This window comes from Falco rusticolus, chromosome 19 (assembly GCF_015220075.1).
Source record: "Falco rusticolus isolate bFalRus1 chromosome 19, bFalRus1.pri, whole genome shotgun sequence".
NCBI lineage: Eukaryota > Metazoa > Chordata > Aves > Falconiformes > Falconidae > Falco > Falco rusticolus.
The window spans coordinates 2322583-2345958 of record NC_051205.1 but is presented as its reverse complement, the minus strand read 5'-3'; the positions used below and the strand labels follow the sequence as shown (position 1 = coordinate 2345958).

The 23376-nt window shown below is 57.9% G+C and overlaps 2 protein-coding genes across 2 annotated transcripts; one reads left to right on the top strand and one right to left on the bottom strand.

Moving 5' to 3' along the window:
• Positions 1–11961: 11961 nt before the first annotated feature.
• RHBG (Rh family B glycoprotein) lies at positions 11962–17941 on the bottom strand. The gene is made up of 10 exons (XM_037371142.1): positions 17697–17941; positions 16115–16301; positions 15577–15727; positions 15284–15431; positions 15029–15195; positions 14669–14806; positions 14357–14490; positions 14060–14181; positions 13645–13718; positions 11962–13405 (listed from the first exon to the last, which is right to left on the bottom strand). Exons 1-10 carry the CDS (start codon positions 17875–17877, stop codon positions 13340–13342), a joined length of 1368 nt encoding a protein of 455 aa, XP_037227039.1. The 5' UTR covers positions 17878–17941; the 3' UTR covers positions 11962–13339.
• A 2100-nt stretch (positions 17942–20041) lies between these two features.
• Positions 20042–22873, top strand: HAPLN2 (hyaluronan and proteoglycan link protein 2). The gene is made up of 6 exons (XM_037371065.1): positions 20042–20354; positions 20583–20696; positions 20954–21304; positions 21537–21653; positions 21773–21958; positions 22091–22873. The coding sequence occupies exons 2-6, from the start codon at positions 20609–20611 to the stop codon at positions 22372–22374; spliced, it is 1026 nt and encodes a 341-aa protein (XP_037226962.1). The 5' UTR covers positions 20042–20354; positions 20583–20608; the 3' UTR covers positions 22375–22873.
• The last annotated feature ends 503 nt before the right edge of the window (positions 22874–23376 follow it).

Here is a 23376-nt window from a genome sequence, read left to right as displayed (position 1 = left end):
GGAGGCATTGGTGGAGCCTTTTTGGGTCAGACTCATTGAAGTAATGCGATGATTAGCAATGATTGTTGAGCTTTATAGCTGGGGAGGGGGAGAGAGGGTGAAAGAGATGTTAGGGGTGGATTAACCCCCGTCAGACCTGTACAAGAGGTTTCCCAGATTAAATACAAGTTCAGTGGTCTGTAAACGCTCCCCTTTCACCGGGGTGCTTCGCCAGAGCAGCTCTGGAGTTAATGAAAGCTCGCAGCTTGCGTTCAGGGACCAGACTTTCATGGCATCTCAATTCCTGCTTGTGCTCGCTGGGCCCGCAGCCTCGCAAAGGGGGGGCTGGGCTTAATGCCCCTGAATTAACACCCCTGTGTCTTTAAAGACCTGAGCCCCCCAGTGCCAGACTAACTGGGTACTTGGTTCTTGTTAGCTTTCCGAGCCACTCAGAAGCATCCAGCGAACTTTTATTGGGCTGGTGGTCCCTCCAGCAGGCTTTGGGTGATGGTCCCACCTGTACCGTGCTGGCACCACGGGCACTGGACGTGGTTGTAGCGTGCCTGGCACTCCATGGCAGCAGAGACCCTGGGTGAAGGCTGGTGCTGCTCCGAGCTGAGTAAATCAGGCAGGGACAAGTGACTTTGCTCTCCTGCCGGCTCAGCTTTGCAGAGGGGCAGCGGGGTCTGATGGTGGTACCAGGGCAAGGAGCGCTGATGCTGGTGGAAGGCTGGAGACAGCACTGAGGGCTCGGTGGCCCCTGAGCAGGACTGGGACCTCCACGAAGACCTTTTTGGACCTGCTCCTTCACCCAGCTCTGCCCTTCGCTGCCGCTGGGGAAGGCAATCCCTTTCCTCTTCAGCATCTTTCAGGGTCCACCTGAGTGAGACCAAAAGATGAGTTACAACTCATTTCAGAGGGTGAACGGGCTGGCAGCAGCAATGGAAATGATGCCCTTCAAAGCTCCCCAGGGTAGCAGAGGACCCCTGGGTGCTGGGCAGTGCTGGGGGAGAATGTTCCCACCGACCATCTCATCCTCGGGTCCAGCCCACAGCTCGGGCAGGTGGGAATGTGTCCTGGAGGTGGGCAGCCCCGTGCAGACCCCTCTGTGCTGAGCTGGGCCGGCTGGCGAGACTCTGCCTCGAGGCGGTTTCCCAATCCTGCGCACCTGGTACTCTGTCAATGCAGCCACTTGGCTAAATGTGGGTCATTGTAGGAGGGTGCAGCCACTCGAGCAAACAAGCCTCAATTGCCCACTGATTGGGGTGGCTGAGAGCACCATCACTGAAATTTCTGAGGGGGGAGGCATTAATAATCCCCATTCTGTCTCTGCTCCCCTTGCCCCCTTGTTATTTCCCTCTTTGTGTCTTAATTTGGCCCATTATTATTATTTTATAAAAGGGCCTTTTCTCCACCCCCTCCCTCTTGAAGACACTCCTTAGACCGATGGGAAAATGGCAAGGAATAATTATGAAAAACATCAGTGGAGAGAGGGCCATCTGAGAGGGATTAAAGGATTACAATTAAAACTCATTTTAGGGAGGTGATGTGACATTAGCGTTTTCATTCTTCCCTCCCACCCCCCTTCCCCAAACACCCTCCAGGCTATCTGGGTCTAAGTTGATTAAATGACAAACTCCAGCTCAGAGGGAAACAACAACAAATTAAAAATAGAGTAAAATGAAAAACAACAACCCAAAAATGATTTACAAAATTAAGTGAAAATGAGGTCACTGAGAATTACTGAAAGTCTAGTGGCAGCTGGAAATGGGGTGGACAAAGCACCTGCTGCTAATAGCAGGTTTCTGATGGTGGGAGCATCTCCCCTCTGCCTGGTCCAGCCGGCAGGTGAAGATGTTTGAGCTCTCTCCTCCGGGATATGACCAGAGTGAGTTTTAGTTGGGCTGTGGAAATGCCTGCTTTTGGCAGATTGCATTGCAGGCTTGGTGCTCACCATCTTTTTGTGTTTGCCAGCCCTGCACCCTGCTGAGGTGAGACAGGGCTTTGCTTTGGGAGCCTGGTGCAGACCCCGTGCTCCTTCTTCAACAACCTAAAACAGCTTTGCAGCAGGAGGGCACGACCTGGGAGGTGCACCAGTGCAAAACCGGTGCTGGAGCAACAGAGCCGTGCTAGCCCTTGTTTCTGCCTCGGCGCATCTTTTTCTGGCATGGCTCTGCGGCCCATTTTCTCAGCTCTTAGTGCTGCTCAAACTCATATTTTGCAGCTCCTACTAGTGGCTGGAGCCAGCCGGACCCTGCCTTGCCACTCGGACAGGCTTCGTGTTGGCTGCGGCACCATTCCCAGAGCTGGAGGTGTGCTCTGACTCTCCCTGAGTAAAGCAAAGCAGAGGGTGATGCCTACAGCACAGAAACCTTCCCTCTCTCCTCCTCGTCCATCAAGACGCTCAAAGGTTTCTGCCCGTTAGAATCCTGACAGGGCTTCCGAGGATGGGAGCTTCTTATGGCGTCATTAAAATTCAGTGCCATCGTAAAATCAGGGGTGGTGGGAAAGGCAGAGTGCTCGGAGCAGGCTGCTGTGGGGAGCTGATGTTTCCAAATGGAAACCCACACCCAGCTGGGACTTTATTTTGGTAAAGGAAAACAAATTCTAGGGTGCTTGCTGGCCGTTTCAGCTAATGGTTACGAAGCCTGGGATGACGGGGATTTCCCTTTATAAGTCAAAAATGTCTGTAAATTAAATGATTCTGATGAAGTGGATGTCTAAAACAACAGCCTCGCTGGAAAGGGGGCTGCCGGGAAGATGGGGAGGCAGAGGTGTGGGGCTCGGGCTTGGCAGTTCACGGTGCTTAGGAAGTTTTGGCTGCCGGCATCTGATCTGTAGGTACCTCGATAGCATCAGTGGGACCGAATCCACCCCCCTGCCCTGAACACACGGATCTTACTACATAAACTAAACCAACAAAAGCCTGCAAGCACACGGCCTGGGAATGCTCTTCCTCCTCATGCATGTGTTGGGCAGCGCACGCAGCTTTGGGCATGCAGGTCCAGAGCAGAGAGGAGCTTCTTTCTTCTGCCTCCTCCTCTTTCCCTGGCCGAAGGGGTCAGGCTGCAAAGCCAGCCTCTCCCCTTTTGCCTCCATCCCGCAGCCTGGCATAGCTGGGCATCTCATCACGTGGCTGCACACGTGGGCGCAAGCGCTCGTCATGTGAGATGCCATATAGTGTCTCATATTGGGAGGCAGGGAATGCTGCAAAAAGCTTAACGGAAGGGAAACTCCCCCTCCTCCCCACCCACCCCCCCACCCCCACCCACCCCAGATCCAGCCTATTTTCTTTCCTCTCCTTTTGTTTCTGATTTCCGGAACTATGCGGCAAAGCAAAGCGTGGGGAGAAGAAAGAGGCTGAAGAGAGCTGGCATCTGGCAGGGAAAAGAACAAAATAGCAGAGCAGGGCTTTGCTAGGCAGGAGCAGCGAAGGTGGACGGTTTGCAGGGTCCTCTCTGCCTTGGTGGCGGCTACCACCCAGGACTTGAGCAAGCCTTGGGAAAATTTAGGGTCTAACCACGAGGCAGGCTCCCTGGCGGGTATAAACTGGCACAGGGCTTGCTAGTTTACTGCAGTAGAGGAGTCAGACCAGTGGCTGGAGTTTTAACCTGCTTGTGGCCATCTTCCTGGCTTCCCAAGTTGCTAGTATCCATCCCTTGGTCTCCCTCATGCCATAAGCTTCATTCCCCCGAGCATCCCAGCTCACCATCCCAGCAGTTAATTCCCTGAGGACATGCACTGCACCTCCAGCAAGGGCACCGAGAGGCTGGTGTGCAGCAATACAGCCCCATCCCCTGCTTTGTTTGCAGAAGAGAGGAGGTCGAGGTGGAGATGGTTCTCCTGTGGCCGCTTTCTCCAAGGCTGAAATGATCGAAGCGGTGCGCTTCTTTCCGCGATGTCCCTTTTACAGTCAGGGCTGGGAGATGCCTGAATATATTTTATTCCTGTTTTTCCCCCTGTCCCGGCCAGTACAGAAAGAGGTCTTTGCATACAGACCCAATGAAGATAATGTTAATTAGGTAAATTAATTAAGACCAAGATGCAGTGTTTTCCCCCTGAGGAGGAAATACAGTAAACTCCATTTTTGTGAGCTGTTTATTCAGCCAGGGGGGTCGAAGGAGAATAGCAGTGTCAAAGAAGCTGCCATTTTCAAGGTCCTTGTGTCCCTTCTGCACCGCCCTAGAAAGGGAACAAAACTCTGTTGACAGCAAAATCTCAGCAGGAGCCCCTGGGCTGGGGGGCACCGGGAAGCAAAGTGGAAAGGGTGCCAGGTTTCCGAGCGCCTGGAGGGAACAGGCTTTGGTCTCTGGCATTTCAATGGGCCAGGGAAAGCAAATCAGCCCTTTCAAGGCCAATCACGCTGTTCTGGAAGGCACACACTGGAGACAATGTGCCGTTGGCAGCGGGGCAGGGGGAAAGGGACTGGGTGGCCATGGCAAGGGTGAGGGGAGGCGGGCTACCAGGGGCCAAGAGCCGCTGCCGTGTTCCTGCTCCATCCATCCCACCTTCTCGGAGCCTTTTGAGAGGTGCTGGGACCTCCTTAGCCCAATGCATCAGGAATACCCCAAGGAGGCTGTTGGAGTGGGGGACATGGGGTATCTGTGGGTGTTTCTCTCTGTATTTTGTAGTGTCCTTTGAGATGCACGTGGCTCTTCCCTCTCCACCACGGCCTGCATGGTGAAGGAGCACTAATGCACCATGCTGGCTTGTGACCCTCTTCCCGCTCCGGCCTTTGGTTTCCCACTCTTTAATTCATCCCACTCTGAAAGCCTGTGACCAGGAGAACCTGATACCAGCCCACGCACTTGGTCCAGTGTCTTTCCCAGCCATGGCACATTTCTGAGCGGGTCAATACCCACCCTGAGACGTGTTGTGGGACGGGACAGGGTCGTGGCTGCTGTTGAGCATTGGTGGGTCCGGGTATTTTCAGGCTGTATCTCCTAGAGAGGAGCAGGACTCATTTTGCTGACTCTTTCACAGCCTCTCCCAGCCCAGCACTCTGCCCACAGCACCATCTCCCGTCGGCATCGCTCCGGCTCACAGGGGCAGTGCATCCTGGGAATTTCCTTCCCCTGTGCCAGAATACCTTCACCCCAAGCCCGATCATGCAGATGATCTTCCATCGTCATATTTAACCCCCCCTCCCCATCACTGACCAAAGCCAGGATGAAAGCGGCGGGGTTTTTTGCCTCTTTCTTTCTTTTTTTTAATGGCGTTTCATTAGCCTCCAAATCAGACAGGCTAAACAATGGTGTTCTGTCAGCGATGGGCTTTCGTGCTGATTTCATCTCCTCTCTCATCCGTATGCAAACCAGCCTCCAGCAGGCTTTGGTCATGCCATGGAAACCGAGGTGCAGGCCCGGAATGGGGGTTCTCGGAGTGAGAAATCTCCTGTTCGCTTTTTCCCATTTGCATAATGCAACTTTTCTTCCCCCAGACACTGAGGCGCTTTGTTTATAGAGAGCCGAGAGAAAGGGGGATGCCAGGGACAGAGGAGGGACCGCGGGGAGGGGGGAAGCACCCGGTGGGAGTGGGGAAGAGGAGGGCAGCTCTCGCAAAAGAAGAACAGGCAGAGAAAAGTGCGGGGTGACTGGAAGGGAATATATATGAGGATGGGGACTGGGAAATGGGGCTGGGCCAGTTCCCCGTGATTCTGGGACCCGCGGACTCCTTTGGCCTCTCGGTACCAGCCAAACGGTGTCAGGGGGACTTGGCGGGGTGGAGGATCCAGCTGGGTGCCTGGATCTGCGCTGAATTAAAGCCGCTTGTCATGATAATGCCCCCCAGAGGAAGCAGGAGCCTTTTCAAGCCCTGCATGACATACCTCAAAGGGTTTTGTCCAAGAAGCCCCCAAGAACCTCAACTGGTTGAAACCGAAGGTTGTTTGGAGGAATAGTGACCTGCAGGGAAGGTGGCTAAGTGACAGCCAGCAGAGCGTAAGGACCCGGCTGTCCTGGGAGGTGGGGAGAGAAACTGGGGGAGTGAAATCATCCCGGATTTATTCACAAGGGTGTGTGGGGCTGGAGGGGTAAGGAGGTTCACTCAAAATTGCGGTCCGTTTCTCTCCCTTGGAAGCTGGCAACCTCCGAGGTTGCGTGGGGAGGCAGGAGGATGAAAGGACCGGATAGTCCAGTCCCCACCAGTGCCTCTGGTTTACTGGCGTCATCGGAGGCAAGTTACCTCCCACCTGTACCTCTCCTTTGGCAAACTGGTGATCTGGTTCTCTTGCAAACCGGTTTGAGATCTGCTAATGGAGGGAGCAAGGGGTTGCTCTTACGGGTCTTGCCATCTCCGATGGCTGCACCTTCTGCAAACGAACGCTGGTTATTGCTGCCTCCATCCTAGTCAACGGGGTGTTTGATTTATTAATTGGATTGATGCATGGTTAATAGTAATAATAACAATGAAATGTATTAATCAGTGACAGATGACAGGCATGAAACCTGCAGTTAAAATTATTTTAGGATATGTAAAAATCCCTGTAAATGATTTGCAAATGAGGTACAGACAGTAAAGCTGGCAGCAAGGGGGCTATTTTGGGGTTTTGCCTCAAAGTGGGGCAACTCCATTTTTAAGGTGCTTTACCACGAGTTGGATGTACAGACATCTGCTACCGAGGGAAAGTCTCCTGTTGGTGCTGTAAAAATGTGATTGATGCTTCAAAGCGTGGGGCCCTTCACCAGACCCGGCGAAGTCCTGCAGGATGGGCTGCAAGGGCAGGGCCAGCAAAACCACGGCTGGGAGCCTCGGTGGTTCACGGGCTCCTGCCTGCACGTGGAAATCGCACGGGTTTAGACTGGAATTGGTTCAAGCCCCACTTGTGCCGTTTGCGCTTTGGGGCTCTGGTTGCACATGGGACCAGACGTTACTCCTATCCACTTTAAAGAGCAGCTGGGATTCATCGTGGATGATCTACAGAACGTAAAATATTAAATATCTACCTGTGGGCAGGAAAACTCTGCAGTCTAATCTCAGCATCTGATGATTACAGTATTCTGGGACAGGAGGAAAAGTGAAGGGAAAATATTAGTGCTTTGGAGGATTATGCTGTAACTCCGCAGAGTCCCTTTAGCCAGCAGTAATACCCACCTTGACATCCATCTCGGGTGCGGTGGTACCTTCGTGCAGCACAACTCCGGATTGCTGACATACCGCGTGGAGCGGCTGGGATGCGGCTAATGCTCCGTAAAAGGGATGGGGATTTTGAGGCAGCTGATTTGGGGCTCTTTCTCTTTGTTTTTAGCCTGGTTCTGCAGAAAAAGAGATTTCTGTTGTCACAAAGGTGCATCTGTCATTTCTCACCTCCCTCCCGGGAACTTCTGAAACGGGATGACTTCAGCCCCATTTGGCTCAATGTCAGTTTTTGATGCCCAGGCTGTGGGGAACTGCTTTGGGGCTTTGGTTATATTTGTTTTACAGAAGCTCATTTCTACTCTTGGCTCCAAAAAAGCAGTTTTTACTTCAAAATAAAAGGCTGGTGAAATGTCGTCACCCTTCCTTTCGGTGAGGGAGAGGAGAGGGGTCTGTGTGGTGGGAGTTTGCCAGGGTGCAAACTGCAGATGCCTCTGCCTGGGGCTGTTGAGCTCTGCGGTTAAGGAAGCATTAGAGCATCTCAGTCGAAGGAGTCTTCAGCCCAAGTGGCCATTTCTGAAGGATCCTCACACCTCTGCTCCTGCCCACGTTGAGCCAGAGTCGGGTACTTGCCTGTCCATCGTGGCAGCTTTTGGGCAGTGATGTGGGGGAAGAGAAAAGAGCAGGCTGTGATTGAAACACTCAGCCTGGGTGTAAACCGCTTTTCAGGTGGCTCATGCCGGGATGGGAAGGGGCAGCGGGTCGGTCTCTGCCGGAGCAGGGAGAGGGGCTTCCCGGCATCGCTTCCACGCTTGCCCTCCAGCCCACTGGTCATGCCAATTTGTCACCAAGCTGGGCTTTCAATTAAACCCCGAAAGGAGGGGTCAGGGGTTATGCAAACACGGTGGTAAAGGCCACTCGCCTGGAGGGCTTTCCCGGGGCCGCTGGTGCCGGCCCCTTGCTTTACACAGTCCCAATTGACCCGGGCTGAGGGCCGACATTGTTCCCCGCGCTCCATTCAAGAGGCGGTTTGTCAATAAAATTGACCTCTCAGCTCCCAGGGATGCTGCCACCTCCTCTTCCTCCCTTTCCCACCAGGTTGGCCGGAGCAGAGCTAACAGTCCCTCCACGGTCTTCACGCCCCTGGACGTGCCGAGGGTGAGAGCAGGGATGGGAGCACCAAGACCACGTGCAATCACGTGCGCCCTGCAGCAATCACGGCACCTTCTTTTCCCCTTGTTTCTTTTTTTATTACTCTGCCCTTTGGTCTTTCGCGTCTGAGGGTGGTTTCCAGCCAAACCACTCAGTCACATCAGCGCAAATGCCGAGTTCATTCATCCTCTCCAGATCTCGTTCTCCTTCCACAGCTCTTGCAGCCGCTCCCGTGAGCATCCCGCAATGGTTTGCTGTCCATCACTGCTCGAGTAGGGTTGATGCAGGGACCTGGAGGCCTTCTCCAGCAGAACCAAGCCCCATTGTACCTCCCCATTACACAACTGAAGCCCTACGCAGAGCAGCATCTCTCCCTACCGAGCCCTGTGCCCACTGGCACATCCACCTGCTCCAGGCACAATCCCATTTTTGGGGAGGTGCGAGGCTTCCCGGTGGGTTTGGGCGGTGGGACCGCATTGGCCGCTGCTCCTGCATGCTAATTGTGCTGGGCAGCCCTGCAAACAAGCAGTGCTTGAACCTGCGAGCCTGAGGAGGCCATTTCAGCTGCAAGATAAATGGGTGTCGCAGAGCAAGTGGCAATTAGCGTGGGTAAAGAGCCCCTTAGTGACTGTCCCTTACATAACACCTTTGTTCCAGGCCCTTCACTTCATATTCAGTTTGTAAATAAACTTGACTCCCCATTTTCCTGGGGCCCTTATTCCCTTCTTATTTTATTTTATTCTTCTTTTGAACCCAGTGAAGAACGAGCCGATTGTTCACCCGTGGGGAGATGCGGTGCTTTGAGGTGCTGCCCAGCCCTGGCGTTGTCTGCTCACCCCGAAACGGGTGCTGGCAGCAGTGAACGGCAGAGCCACCCACGCAGCCGCCACGCCAGCGATTTTAATTGCTTTGCCCCCACTGACGGTGCCTGGAGGCTCATTACGCTGCTGGTGATGAATGGGGGCCTGAAAAATGGGGCTTTGTCACCGCAGTGGTTTGAAGGTGGTGGGGGCTTTCATTGGGGGGGTGGCTTGGCGGAAGGACTGAGCTCTGCCCCCCAAGTTTGGGGTCAGGGAGGGAGTTTGGGGGACTCTGGATCAGCCCCAAGGCAAAGACCCATCTCTAATTCACACTGTATAACTCGCGGGTGCTGGGAGGCTTTGTCTGCACCCACGAGTGGCCTCTGCCACGCTGGCAGCGAGAGGATGCTCCGAGGCACAGTGGGATGCACCTCGGTGGATTTGGGGTGCCCGGTCCCAGGCTTTGGGGAGCAGGGCTGGATGACTTTCCTGCCTTTAGCCTGCCCTCTCAAGCTGTGGTTTGCTTTTCCCAGGTCCTTTTCCAAGGGCCGCTTAGGGAGTCATCGAGGTGTGTAGTACCATGAGCGGCGGCTCTTCTCCACTGCCTGGGCTCTTCCCTCGCTGCGGCACGGTGCTGCCAGTCTTTCAAGTGGCCCGATGCTGGTGCTGGTGATGCTGTGCCACGATGGGAAGCCGTTGGGCGCTGCTCTTTGTTTGGCGCGGGGATGGTCAGGCCCCTGCTCCTCTCCTGAGCCTTCCCTCTCCCATATGGTGCCCATTATTAGACGTGTGCACCAGCCTCGTCTGACAAGGAGCTTTACAGGTGTCGCCTGGATAACGATTCACACTCTAACGAAGGTGGGAAAGACGATTAGCTGGCTTTCCATCAAACAGCACGCAGCATCAGCTGGTCTGGGGGGGGGGGAGGGGAGGTTGGGGGGGGGGGGGGCTGCGGATTTGTAAGGACACGTATGCAGGGAGCTCAGGGAGCCGGGGCTTTGTCCTGCCTCTAATTCCAATGGACTCTCAGGCACCTCTTTGTGTGCCTTAGTTTCCCCAGCTGTAACAGATAGATGTTGTTATTGCTTTTCCTTGTAAAACACCCTTTGAGCAGCTGATTGAGCTTCTGCATTAGCAAGAGGTGATTTAGGCAGGTCTCTCGGCAGCTGGGCTGCCGCAGGAGAGGGCAAGGGAGCTGTCAGTCAGGGCTCTCAGGGGACAAGGCTGGCAGAGGGGAGGGGGCATGAATTAAATGAACCCCCTGGAAGCCGGGATGCGGTGTGGTGTGTCTGGAATGTGTCCTGCAGGCTGTGAGAGCCCCGCGGCATGGGGAAGGGGACCCTGGTGCCAGTGTGGCAAGGGCAGGTGGGGAGGGCTCGCCCTGTGCAGATGTGTCCATGCCCTCCCCTGCCTGCGTGGTGGTGGTGGGACCTTGGGCTTTTCCTGCTGACGTATTTTATATAAAGACTCGTGTAGCAGGCAGGTCCCAGCATCACCAATGCCACATGAGCACCGTGCACCCAGCCCCTGCGAGCTGGCAGAATTTCTCCTCCAGCTCTTTTCACATCTTGAATATTGCTGGAGGGAGAGGCGGAACAGGAACGTGAGAATAAAAGCGAGGGTTTCTCAGTTACCCCTTGCTCTTGTGCTGGGAAAGCGGTGCTGTCTCCCGGTACGTCAAGCTGTGATCTGAGGGCGAGCCCTGCTTTGAAAAGCCACAGAGCAGAAAGCTCCCCTTGGGGCTGGGGAAACTGAGGCACAAGCCGCGTCTGGCGCCCAAACCACCCTCAAAGAGGAAAAGGTGTGAAGGGGGGGGTCACCCAAGCTTCTTGCACCCTGCCGGGGTGCGATCATCACCCAGCCCCTGCCTTGACCCACCGTGTCCCGGGACAGACCCCCGGAGCTGTGGGCAGAGCCAGCGCTGCCTCTCCCCGAGCTAGCAGGGCCGGCGGGATTATCTGCTTAGCTGCACCATCTGTTCCCCAAACTGCCATCATTATGTTCAACTTGGGAAGAAAACGGCCCCTACAGAGAAGCAATTTGTTCACTGACTAAACCTTTCAGGCTCTCGCCGTCCGAACCTCTACCCTCACCGCTGCACGGGCGAGCTCTCCGCTCGCGGCCGGCTCGCTTAAACAATCTGCGGGGAGAGCGGCGGTGCACAAGCTGGTCGTGCTGGTAAATGGGAGTGGGGAGGGCGCAGGGCTCCCCTAATCCGATTACAAAACATAACAGTCTTTCAGAGGGGATGGGGGAGAGGAGGAGGAGGGAGGTCCGTTTCACACCTGACCCCTACGTCTGGAGGTCTCGCAATGATCTCACTGGAGGGGCTTTTCTTCCCGGCGCAGTGGGTTGCTTTTGAAACGTGCTGCGAGGAGATCAAAAAGGGGAAAGGGGCTGTCTGGGAAAGAGAGGGAAGAGGGCTGGGAAGGAGGTGAGGTGGGGAGGGGGTGGTGCGGGGCTGGGGGTGGTGATGGAGCCTGGCACCCACTTGCTGGGGCACCAGCCCTCGTGCCGCTTCTCCATCTCATATCGTTCCCCCACGACATGGCACCGGGCAGCGGTGCACGCCACCGGGATGTGGACACACGGGACGCGTCCTCCTCTGTGACCTCAGCGTGGAGTGGGGCTGGGGTCTCCTCACGGAGCGGGGACAGCAGAAACCCTCCCCAGGGCTTGCATTGGCAGCAGGGATGGAGCCCCGCGGCCCACTTCCCTCTGTTTTGCTGTGGAAACTCAGTGGCACCAAAGCATTTAGCAAATGTCTTGGTTTCACCAGGTTTTCTGTGACAAACAGCTGAAATTGGAAAAGTTAAAGCGATGGTTTGGCTTATTTCGAAGGGAGACGTTTTTGCATTTCTGCTATGGAGCAATGTGTGGGACTCCATATTTTCTCTAATTTGATTTAATTCCTTTTAGAAAGGATAAAGAGCCCTGTTTAAAAATGCTGTTTTATGATCAGCCTGCAACCACATGATTTTTTGATTATTTTTTTTTTTGCATCTTAGAAATTATTTTTTTAAAAAAATGATTACATCAATGTTTCAACAGCAGCAGGTATTACAACAAGACAGTCCCAAATGTGACCGCTTTGGCTGGGTAGCAAACCACTTACCCCAAACCTTGCTGCACTGGCCCTGAACCCCTTGTCCCCGCTGCGTGGGCTGTGGCTGTGGCCCCCTCCCCGGGGGACAGTGCTGGCAGCTGGGGACACCTGCACCCACGGGAACCCCACATGGCGAGCGCCAGAGTCTGGCACTGGAGGTGTGAAAGCGTCTGGCAGCCTCCCTGGGTGTGCTGGAGGTGGGTACCCCCAGGGCCGCCTCTGACCGGGGACCCCCAGCACGGCCACTGTCCCCCCCCGGGGCTGTGCCCCTGCTCCAGGTGCTGCAGGACACCCCCTTGGTCTCGCTCAGGCTGCTACATTCCCAGGGTGCTCAAACCTGCTCCGGGGTGCTGGGTGCTACTGGGGGTCCTGGAAAGCAGGGGCACCTGGGGGCTGCAATGACCACAGGAGCATCCCTTTCCCAGTGGCGGTGCATCCTGGGGGACGCTTTCCTGTTTTGAGGAGGGGGGCTTTTTCTTGGTCCCAGTCCCTGGTGCAAGGTGGTAAGGGTCCTACGCTGGGGACCCTGGTGCCACCCTGGTCTCACCCCTGGGTGCTGGCTGCTCTGGGCTGTCGCAGCTTCTGGTGGCCAAAGCTCCAGGAGAGTCCCCCTGCCTAGGGGAGAGGGACAACTGGGATGCAGCAACCCATGAAACCCACCGCAGGGGCACCAGTCTTTAGGGTGAAGGGGGGTCTTGGGGGCTTTGCTTTCCTCCCTGGAAAGAAACCTGAAGGAAACTCAGGCAGCAAAGCTGGGCAGGTGCCGCATGAATTCACCAGCAAATCCTGAAGCTACAAAAGATCTACGTGGTTTAATTGTGTACAAAAATGTCTGTAGAAAGTTTCTGCTGCTCTCTGGGGAGCCTGGTATGCCCCTTCCCCAACACAGCCCCCCTCATGCCCTTCCTCTCTTCAGAGAGCAGTCGATGGGGAAACTGAGGCACGGAGCAGAGCTAAGTCCAGACACCCTGAGGTGTCCTTGGAGCAAGCCAGGTCGCTCCTACAGCAAGGACCTGTATCACTGCAGCATCTCTTCACCCTGCAAAGACCTGTGGGCACCCACCTGCTCCCAAAACCGCTGGGACCAGGAGGTGGCTCCTGCATGGGGACAAGCCTGGCTGTCTCCGGAGCAGACTGCTGGGACATTCAGGCTGCCAGAAGCTATCTGGCACTGGTGATGCTGGTAGAGGGTTGAGCCTGGTGGTGCAGGACCTCACTGGTGGGGTCATTAGACCAAGGTGCTGGTGCCTGGTTCCTTTTCGCTTGCCCTGGGGTCACATCCTTCCTCGGGCACCTGCACCGACGCAGAGACATGGAGAAGGGCAGAAATGTGCCTCGTTTGGGGCAAATCGGGACTGGATGAGGGGGGCCTAAGGGGCTTCAATGAAGCCGTCTCCCACCCTAAATGCTGCTGTTCAGAGGAGGGAAGCGGGGGAAGCATCCAACCCCTGCTGCCTGAGGGCTGTAAAGCTCTTTGGGGGTGGGATTTTTTTTTTGGTTTTGGGGTTTTTACCAGCAAGTCCTCAGCTTTACCTGCCAGAGGACCGTATTTTCCAGGCACGGCGTGTCCGGGGGAGATCTCAGCCCCTTCATTTTCAGGACGGCTCCTGAGGATGCCGAAAGCCGGGCGAGGGCGTCTGAGAGCGGGGCGGCCGCCCCAGACCGGCTCCTCTCACCGGGCTTCCCCTGACATCTAGCGGCAGCGTGGGGCTGGGCTGCTCGAACCCCGGCCCTGGGGGCAGCCCCAGCCCCGACCCCGGCCCGGAGGGGACCCCCAGCCCCCGGGGACAGCACCAGCCCCAGCCCCAACCCCAGGGGGTTTGCGCAGCACCGAACCCGCTGCGCTCTGCCCGCCCAGGTTAATGGGGAGGGTCCAGTTCGGGGCTGGTCTTGCTTTTTCCCCCCCCAAGTCCTTCAATTCCTCGGACCCACCGGGGGCAAAACTCACCCGTGAGGCAGCCCCCGAGCGTGGCGAGCAGCAGGGTGATGGGCAGGGCGCAGAGCTGGCAGAGCGCCTGGCCGCGGGGTGTCCGGCTGCCCTGGGCCACCAGTGGGAACACCAGCTCCAGCCTGCAAACCGGAGCGGGGACAGGGTTTTGGGGAGGCAGGGAAACGGGGGGCTCCGCTTGTGGTTCCGGGGGATGTGCTGTAAGGGGGTGCGTGGAGCATCGCTGATTTCAGGGGTTGTGGTGGCCCCAGCTTGGCACATGGAGTCACTGGCACCCCTGGTTCTGCCTCTTCTCACCTGCCACCGTAAGCATCTGCGGTGGCCAGTGCCGCCAGCAGTGTCCCCAGCAAGGCGCCCAGGATCCCTGGCAGCCCGTGGACGTTGTGAACCCCACACGTGTCCTGGATTTTCAGCCTGGAGCACAGGACGGGCTGGGAAGAGCGTCAGGAAGAGCCAGGGTTCGGATGGGGGCTGCTTGCCCAGGGATGCTGTGCTGCAGCTCGGTCTTTGGAGGGTTGGGGAGCTGCAGGTTGGCAGTGCAGCCTCCCCCAAAGGCGGGTGGTCCCCCGACTTGGGACCGGTGTCCTCGGCTGTCCCAAGGTGACTCACCGTGAGGAATCTGAAGCCAAGTGGGGCGATCAAGCCGGCCAGAAACCCCGCGCTGAGGGCCCCGAAGGGGGTGACCAGCATCTCCCCGGCCATACCCATCACGGCCGCACCAGCCAAGGCGGCATCCTGGATCTGAACCTGGTGGAGCAGGATGTGGGCAGGGGGATTGGCTGCGTGGAGGACACCAGCATGGGGCTGGGGTAATTTGGGCTTCCTTGGGGATCACTCTGGGTCTTAATGAAGCTAAGAAAGCCTAACGAGCATCCCCTTTTGCCCCAGGGTGTATACATGCTGGCTGTTCCTGTAGGACGGGATGCAGGTAGTGCATGAGACCTGGGTTTGTCCCAGGAGAGGACCTACCGCCCACAGGGTGCTCTCCTCGTAGAGGACAGGTGAGAGGACAAAGGTGGCCAGGGTGCTCGCCGCCAGCGAGAAGTAGGTGTTGAGCACTGCCCAGGGCTCAGGATTGTCACGGATGGTGGTGGCTGAGGTGAAACTGGGCCAGAAGATCCACAGGTAGATGGTTCCTGTGGGGAAAGGGAACAGGTTTTGATGTTAGCTATGGTCCCTCCACCATGTCTCTGACTCTGATGTTGTAGGATTTGAGCTCTGTACCGATGACAGCAAAGATATCTGGCTGGTGGCCTGTGTCTTGCTGCTCTTTCCTCTTGGCTGTATGGGGCTGGTGCAGGATCCGTGAAACCATCAAGCCGAAATAAGCACCGAAGGTGTGGACGGTCAAGGAGCCCCCGCTGTCGCTTACCTGGTGAGTACAGAAAAACACTGTGCAAGAAGCGGGAAGGTGGGATTTGTCTCTACAGACAAGGCAGGTCCTGACCTGAGGACTCTAAACCCATGGCCACCTGCTTTCTGGTGCCACCCCCCCCCCCCCCCAATCGGTGACTCACCCCCATGAGGCTGAGCAGGATGTATTCATTGAGGGTGAAGAGGGTGACTCCCAGCAGGGTCAGCAGCAGCAGCTGGGCAGGGTTTACCCTGCCCAGAACAGCTCCGGTGGAGATCAGCACGGCCGCGGTGCAGAAGTCGGCGCTGACCATGCTGGGAAGGAGAGGGAAGGTGTGGGGCTGGACCCAGTGCTGCTGGGGGGGTGAACACAGGAGGGGAGAGCAGCATTGGGGGGATGGGAGCTGAGCCTGCAGCCTGGACCCTGCATCCCACTGCTCCTGCGAGCTGAACAGGCAGCCTGAGCCTTGCGATGCTGGTGACGAAGGGACAGCTGGGGCCAATGTGCCCCCCTAAATGCCTGGCTGTACTTCCATGACCCTTACTAGTGTGGTCCCCGAATAACCCAGAAGCCTGATCCTCCTGGTCCTCACCATCCTCCTCCAAAGCAGAGCTGTGAGTTTTACAGAGGAGGGAGCCAGTGTGCCAGGGCTGGACCCAGGACGATGGCGGCTGGGAAGCAGCAGCTCCTTCCTGCCTTACCTCTGAGCTCCCACGTAAATTTTGCCATTCAGGAAGAAGGAGAAAAAGCCCTGGATCAGTACAGCCCACTGGATGGCGAAGGCCACGATAAGGATGCTGATGGCCACGCTGCCTGGCCCGTAGCGGCCAAGGAAGGCCACCAGGAGCCCAAAGCCAAGGAGAACTTGGAGGTGGACATTCCGGAAACCTGGCAGAGGAGAGGCAGAAGGATGGGTCTGGAGATGTTGAGGGCAAGCAGCCACCCTCCTTACTTGCTAGTCCCCCCAAAGGGGCTCTGACACCCCCTGCTCCAGCAGGTTTTGGGGACCTGAAAGTTTCAATCAATAGAAATCAGCCTCGCTCCACCTACATGTCTCTGGAACCGTGGTGGATCTGGCCTTGGATCTCCCTTGGAGATCTCTAGCAGAGAGCGCGTGCGGGTGTTGCTTGTGCAAGTGACAGGTAAAGGCCTCCCCGCCTGACTTGGCCCCCACCAGCCTTTGCGGTGGCGCCTGGCCACCCCATTCACAGCCGCCCTGTGCAGATACCTCGGTACACGCACGTGGTTCACCCTGCAGCCCAGAAACCTCTTAGGGTGGCCAGGAGCCTTTTGCACCCATTTACACCGGTGCAAAGGTAGGTCTGAGCTATCAGCCACCCCCCTGGACCTCTCTGCCGCCCCTGAAAACAGCCCGTCCCGCTTCAGGGGGTAAGAAGAACAAAAGGGTGAACGGAAAAATGGGATTAATCTGATGGCAAACCAGAGGAGGGGGGATGTGATTCTCGCTTGGGCTAAATGCCCTTTGCACCCTTCGGCAGTGCTGAGGGTTGTGTCCCATCCTTTACCGTGTGCCAGAGCTGTGAGTCACTGCCTGTGCCGGGTGGGGTTACGTGGGCAGGTGAAACCGGGAGAACCTGCCTGCTGCTCGCTGCCTGCCGGGAAGCTCGGCTCGGCTGGGCTCCCCTCCCTCTGCCAGGGTGCTCCAGAGGCTCCTCTCCACTCATCTGCCTTGCCCTTGCCTTGGAAAAGCCAGGGTCAGTCCCTCATTCCCCAGCTCGGGATGGGCTTCACAGTGATGCCCACCTGCAGGAGGAGGGTGCCAGCGGGATGGCCCTCCAGCCCCGAGTTGGATGCTCTGGCAGCATCGAGGGAGCCAGATCCTCCGTGGAAGGAGCCCAGTGAAAATCCCTCAGTACTGCAAAGCCCAGCAGGTCAGTGGGAAGGTTTGCAGATCCCCAAAGCTGCTGTGCTGCCCCCCTGGGGGGTGGGGGGACAATCCCAGGTTTATCACTGGGCTGAGTGGTCCCCTCTGTGCTCCAGCTGCTGAAATGCATCTTCCAGACCCAAATATTTGGGTCCTGGCTTTGTCCAAGCACGTAGGAAATCCTTGCAGCATGTCTGCTTTCCACCCGCCAGCCCCTCCTCAGCGGGATGCACCGTTATCCCAACCCTGGCGCTTGATGCTCCCCCTCCTCTGTTCTACTCTGGAGCTGGATGCTGTGACAGGTCTGCAGCCTGGTGACATCCCATGCCACCCCCTCAGCAGCACCTGGGGACCAGGGAGAGCCACGCTCTGTGCCCACCCGAGGCTGGGGTACTCACGAGGGTGCTGAAAACCCGAGTCCTGGTTTCTCCAACTGCAGTTCAGCTGCTGGGAGCAGAGGCTGGGGCTGCTCTCTGGGCTGTACCGGACAAAGATGGCAAAGAGGATGATGGTGAGGATTTGGAGGAGGAAGCACAGCCCGGAGAGCCGGAGCCTTGAGGCAGCAGTGTGCTCAGCCATGCCATGGGGTGCCCAGGGCAGGCAAACTCCCTGAAACTGGGGAGACACGAGGAGAGACGTGCTGGGGCTGCAAACTCCGCCTGCCAGGGCGGCTGCCAGGTCCTGCCCTCGCCTCGGTGCTTCCCACAGTTGGAAGAACCAGTTGGGAGCGGGACGGTGCTGCCAACACGGAAACCCCGGGCTGGCCGCCCTCACACACCTTGGCACCTGGTTTTGCCACAGCAGGTGGCTCGGGCCACTGTGCCGGGGAAGGACGCAGGGCTTTTGGTGTCAGCATCCATCTCGGCGGGGTGGGATTTGGGATACGGGGGGAGTCGTGGCTGGGGGACACCTGAGGTTTCAGCCTTTCTGGAGGTTTGGCACAGGAGAGACGTGATGGTTTTGGGGGACTGGGGCAGGCAGAGGAGATGGAGGCTGGTGCAGCAAGGGCGGTGGGATAGACCTGCTGAGAGGTGCTGAGCTCCGGCCGGCTCAGCAAAGCCAGGTTTAAACTCCCTGGTCAGTATGAAAAATGATGGTTGAGGAGCCTGTCGGTGCAGGGGTTACCTGTGGGGCTGCGTGGGGAGGAGAAGAAGCTGAGCCTTGATAAATGAGGGCGAGGAGCAGAGCCAGAAGCTAACAGCAACAAGTCTGGGGGGAGCTGGAGCACATTTGCTTTTCTTTGGCTGCTTCTGCTAGTGCAGAGAGGTGTTTGTAACACACCGAGAGCGGGTACAAATCCCAAAAAGGGAGAGGAAGAGAAAAAGGAGCCGAGAAATAAAGCTTGGCATGTGTTTGGGAAGTGACGGGTCACTCCTTTCCACAGCGCCAGGCCAAATGATGATCTCAGATAAGGAGCATCAGGCTGGGGTCATGCCCTGACGCCAACAGGACCGGGAAGGGGAATGAGTCACGTTTGGAAGCCCTGGCAAGTGTCCTGCGCCGGGCTGTGGTTTTGTGAGAGCCAAGGGGTAGAGCTGTTGCCTTCACTTGGGAAAAATGCAAGAAACCACTCAGCTCATTCGTGGTACCACGGAGCTGGGAAAGGGCATCCACGTGCCAAGGAGCCCTGACTCAGCCCGGGGCTGAATGCTGCTGGGGGGCGAATCGGGATCCACTTTTGCAGCAGCGGGCATGGGAAGCGTGATGGAGGGAGATCACGGGTGCTCTCTGAACAGCCACGGACCCACAGAACAACTAGGGGGAGATGCGGGAGAGGAGCTTGCGGTGCTGCTGCACTTTCGCCTTTCTCAGCATGGGGGGAGGAAAGCTCTGATCACCTTTTGCTCATTAAACTGAGCCAAAGCACTGACCGTTTTGAGCTGGGAGAGCCTCAGAGGCTTCCAGTCCAGCCTGCTGGCATCAAAGTTAGGGCAGGTTGTTGCACTGAAGTCTGTACGAGCGGCCAAATTGGAACAGGGGCTGGGGGCAAGGGGCCAAGGAGCCAGCCCCCACCCTGGTGCTGCTTTACCCCCCAGGGAGGTTTGTTTTCTGTGCCGTGCGTGCCACGGAGAAGCTAAGGATCACTGTGTCCTTTGGTGCCGGGGACAGACGCTGCTTGTCTTGTGTTTCCTTTGAGAAGAGCTTCCTCCACCCTTGGAGATGGACCCTGGGGGAGGGAGAAGATAAGGGAGCCCAGAACACAGCCCCATTGTGTGGCCCTGTTTTGCTCCCGGCAGCATCCCGGCCCTAAGGTGATGACGGTGAAGCCTCTGTGAGGTCTTTTGAGCAGGGCAGGATAACACCGGTGGGGTGCAAGAGCAGTGGGCCCCCCACTTGCGCAACCTGCGGGAGCCCCAAAGGATGGGAGCAGCATCCCCCCATCAGAGACTCATGTCTCCCCCGCCATTCCCCATCTATTAACCCTCGCCCTGATGTCTGCAGGAGCAGAGACCACCCGGCGCTGGGGGCCGATGCCGAGGGGAGGCTTTGCCAGCCCAAGGGGGTGCCGGAGCCCTGTGTGGTGGTGGCGTTTTCCCTGAATCCCCCGACACTGTGGCTTGGAAATAAAGAGATGTTTGTTAGCCGGGCGCGCTGTGTTTTGCCGAGCAGAACAATAAAGAGAAAGACGCTCACAATGGGAAATTGTGCTTCCTCCTCCCTGTGCGTTCCTCGGGGAGGTGTTGGGGGGGGGGGGGGGGGAAGAAAAAAAAAAAAAAGAGAAGAAAGCGGGAAGAGACAGCGACAGGGCAGGGAGCGAGGGCACGGCCGGTGCTCGCCGCCCCTACGCGCCATGGGAGCGGGCGTCAAGGGACCGTGGGGCCGCGGGGCTGTGGGGACATTGCCCACCCCAGGACGGTGACAGGGCAGAGACCGGCTGGGAGCACCCGCTTGCCACCTCCCTGTGTCCTCTCTTCCCAGATTTGACCTTTCCAGAGCCTTCAGCCCCACCATGGGGTGGCTGTGACGGAGAGGCGACACAGTGGGCAGCGGGGCAGGACGTGCGCTGGAGGCGTTGGATGGGAACGGTGGCTTCCCAAAGGACACAGCTGGGGACGGTAAGAGGCACGGGGGTGCCGGGGAGGAGGGTTGGCGTGTTCTGTTGGCTCGATGTCCTGCGAGATGTCCCCTTTGCACAGTAAATGGGGGTGAGCCCCCAACAGAGCAGGGCCACCCATTGGCCCCGTGGCATCCCTGACAGCAAGCACTGCAGACGTGTCCTCCGGTCCCCACCAAAGCCGGGATACGTCCCGCTGTACGTCCCTGACCCCTGCCCTCCCCCCCAGGCACCGTCCTGCCCCCAGCTCTAAGGATGCACCGGCTTCTCCTGCTCAGTTCCCTCTGGCTCTTGGTGGCACCCCCAGCATCAAGCATCTTTCAGCGGCCGACGGGGAGCCCAGGTAGGGAGCAGGGCCCAGGGGGAGAGCAGGGTGCTGCTGTTTGGGGTGGGTGCTGGAGGAGGGAGGTGATTCTGGGGAGGGGGGTCCAGCCAGGGTAGGGGCTGAGCTGTGCATCCTGGCAATTACAGGAGGGGGGAAAACAAGCCAGGATGGATGATGGAAACCAGGCTGGAGGCACCTATGAGGGTTGAGGGGTGGTGGGGCTGCAGCAATGCTCCGCAGTAAGCTGACGCTGAGGCTGCCCACGTGTGCCGCAGCCCCCTCCCACCTGCAATACCTGCTGGAGCCCCTCCACACCACGGTGCACACGCAGCGGGGTGCCACGGCCACCCTGCCCTGTGTCCTGCGCGCCCTGCCCCGCAACTACCGGGTGAAGTGGAGCAAGGTGGAACCAGCCAACTACCGGGAGAACATCATCATCATCACCAACGGGCTGTACCACAAGAACTACGGGCCACTGAGCCCACGGGTGCACCTGCGGCACAGCCACCGCTACGACGCCTCGCTCACCATCACTGATGTAACTCTGGAGGACGAGGGACGCTACCGCTGCCAGCTCGTCAACGGGCTGGAGGATGAGAGCATCTCACTCACACTGCACCTCGAAGGTGAGGCTGGGCTCCCTTCTGCCATATGCCCTGGGGATTTGGGGGAGAGCAGAAAGGGGACCCTGGGCTGGACTGGGGGTCCATGGCTGGGTACCTCTACCTGTCGTGCCCCCTGTTGCAATGCCCCGTACCCCAGCTTTATCTTCAGCACTAAATCCCCGGGGATGATAAGTCAAAGCCTCCTCGGGGAGAGCATCTCCTTCACCTTCCATCCCTGTCCTCGTGTCCCCAGGCATCGTCTTCCCCTACCAGCCCAGCAACGGGCGCTACAAATTCAACTACCACGAAGCCAAGCGAGCCTGTGAGCAGCAGGACTCCCGCCTCGCCACCTACCAGCAGCTCTACAAAGGTGAAGCATCAAAAACAACAAAAAAAATACCAACCCTCATCCGCACCAGAACTCTCCTTGTTGGGCACAGGAGTGGGGAGGAGGGAGGTGCCGGTGCTGAGCCACCTCTCGCCCTGCAGCCTGGACAGAGGGTCTGGACTGGTGCAACGCCGGCTGGATCCTCGATGGGACTGTCCACTACCCCATCATCAACTCACGGGAGCCATGCGGTGGCCGCCTCCTCCTGCCGGGTGTCCGGACCTATGGGGCCAGGGACAAGCAGAAGGACCGATTCGATGCTTTCTGCTTCACCTCTGCTCTTCAAGGTAGTGCTGGGGTCCCCTGTCCCTCCCACTGTGGCACTGAGCCCCGATACCCACCTGGATTTGCATCCAGGCTTGTCCCCAGGAGGTCATCTGTGGTGGCCGCTCACCTGCCGTGTCCCCATCCATCCCCAGGCCAGGTCTACTTCATCCGGGGCCACCTAAACTTCAAGGAGGCTGGGCAAGCGTGCCGCAACCATGGGGCTGCCATCGCCAAAGTGGGGCAGCTCTACTCCGCCTGGAAGTTTTCCCAGCTGGATCGCTGTGATGGGGGGTGGCTGGCGGACGGCAGCGTGCGGTACCCCATCACCACCCCCCGTGAGCGCTGTGGGGGGCTGCCGGACCCCGGCGTCCGCAGCTTTGGCTTTCCCAGCAAGGAGCTGCGGACCTATGGTACCTACTGCTTCGTGGGGAAGTAGGAATGCTGGGCGGAGAGGTGGGCTGAGCAGAGGGGATGGTGGTGGTGGGATGCTGGCCCTCATCCCCCCGGTGGAGGGCTTGAGGGGGCTATGACAGGGGGGGTCTTCCTGGGATTTCAGGTCGTTCGGGCATCCTCCAATGGAGCAAGCGATAGAGCTGAGTTTGGATGCTTGGTGCATCCTCTGCTGCAGCTGCTCCCCATGCCCCAGCCTGCTCTGGGGCTCCTTGGGTGCTGGGGACTCGCTGGAGAAGCCAGACCCATTGCTGGGCCAGGAAGGGGGTCTAATCCAGCCCCCCAGCAGGCAGCACAGGCTTCCCACACCCCAACCCCGGTGCATCGCTCACCCCATCCTCACTCCCCGCAGCCACAAGGACTCTGGCTGGTGCAAGTGTGCTGGAGGGCCGGGCATTAACGAGCGTGACTAATGGAGTTTCGCCTTCTCAATTAATAAAGCTGCACGGCAAAGCCACGCTTTCACCTGGCCTCCGCCCCCCAGGGACCATCTGGCCCCTCAACGAGGGGAATTTGACAAAGACTTGCCATCTCAAGCAGGGGAGTAGCCAACCTGGCCCCCCCTGGCCACCCTGTCCCAGGGGTTATCAGTGTTCCTGGTGACGCACACCGGGGGTTTCTGAGTTTTGCTGCTTGACACAGCCAGGGAGAACTATAAAAAGCACCGAAGCTGGCACGGCACAGGGGGAAAACCAGCGTGGGGAGATGCCAGCATCCCCTGGCACCTGCGAGATGTCCCCCAATGTGCTGGCCAGGAGCAGCACCCCAGCCTGAGCCCTGAGCGATCCCAGTCCCACCAGGATGCAGGGGCACTTTGGGCTGTGCCGCCCCATTTCTGTGGTCCCTGGGGATGCTGCTGTGCCAGGGGTGATCCGGCTCCACGGTGCTGGTGTGTGCTGCCATGGTCCCCAGTTTGGGGCTGTGCAGCCTACCCTTTCGCACCCCCGTGCCAGAGCTGCCCCAAATGACCAGGCCACCACTCTGCACC

What these genes read in the sequence shown, in the direction of transcription:
- RHBG (XM_037371142.1), bottom strand. Translation starts at nt 17,877, where the DNA reads ATGGCTGAGCACACTGCTGCCTCAAGGCTCCGGCTCTCCGGGCTGTGC. An exon ending in AGATATCTTTGCTGTCATCG is followed by an intron (nt 15,196 to 15,283) that starts GTACAGAGCTCA and finishes CTTTCCCCACAG; the next exon opens with GAACCATCTACCTGTGGATC. An exon ending in AAAATACGGTCCTCTGGCAG is followed by an intron (nt 13,406 to 13,644) that starts GTAAAGCTGAGG and finishes GCGTCGGTGCAG; the next exon opens with GTGCCCGAGGAAGGATGTGA.
- HAPLN2 (XM_037371065.1), top strand. Translation starts at nt 20,609, where the DNA reads ATGCACCGGCTTCTCCTGCTCAGTTCCCTCTGGCTCTTGGTGGCACCC. An exon ending in GCGGCCGACGGGGAGCCCAG is followed by an intron (nt 20,697 to 20,953) that starts GTAGGGAGCAGG and finishes CGTGTGCCGCAG; the next exon opens with CCCCCTCCCACCTGCAATAC. An exon ending in CTTCACCTCTGCTCTTCAAG is followed by an intron (nt 21,959 to 22,090) that starts GTAGTGCTGGGG and finishes ATCCATCCCCAG; the next exon opens with GCCAGGTCTACTTCATCCGG.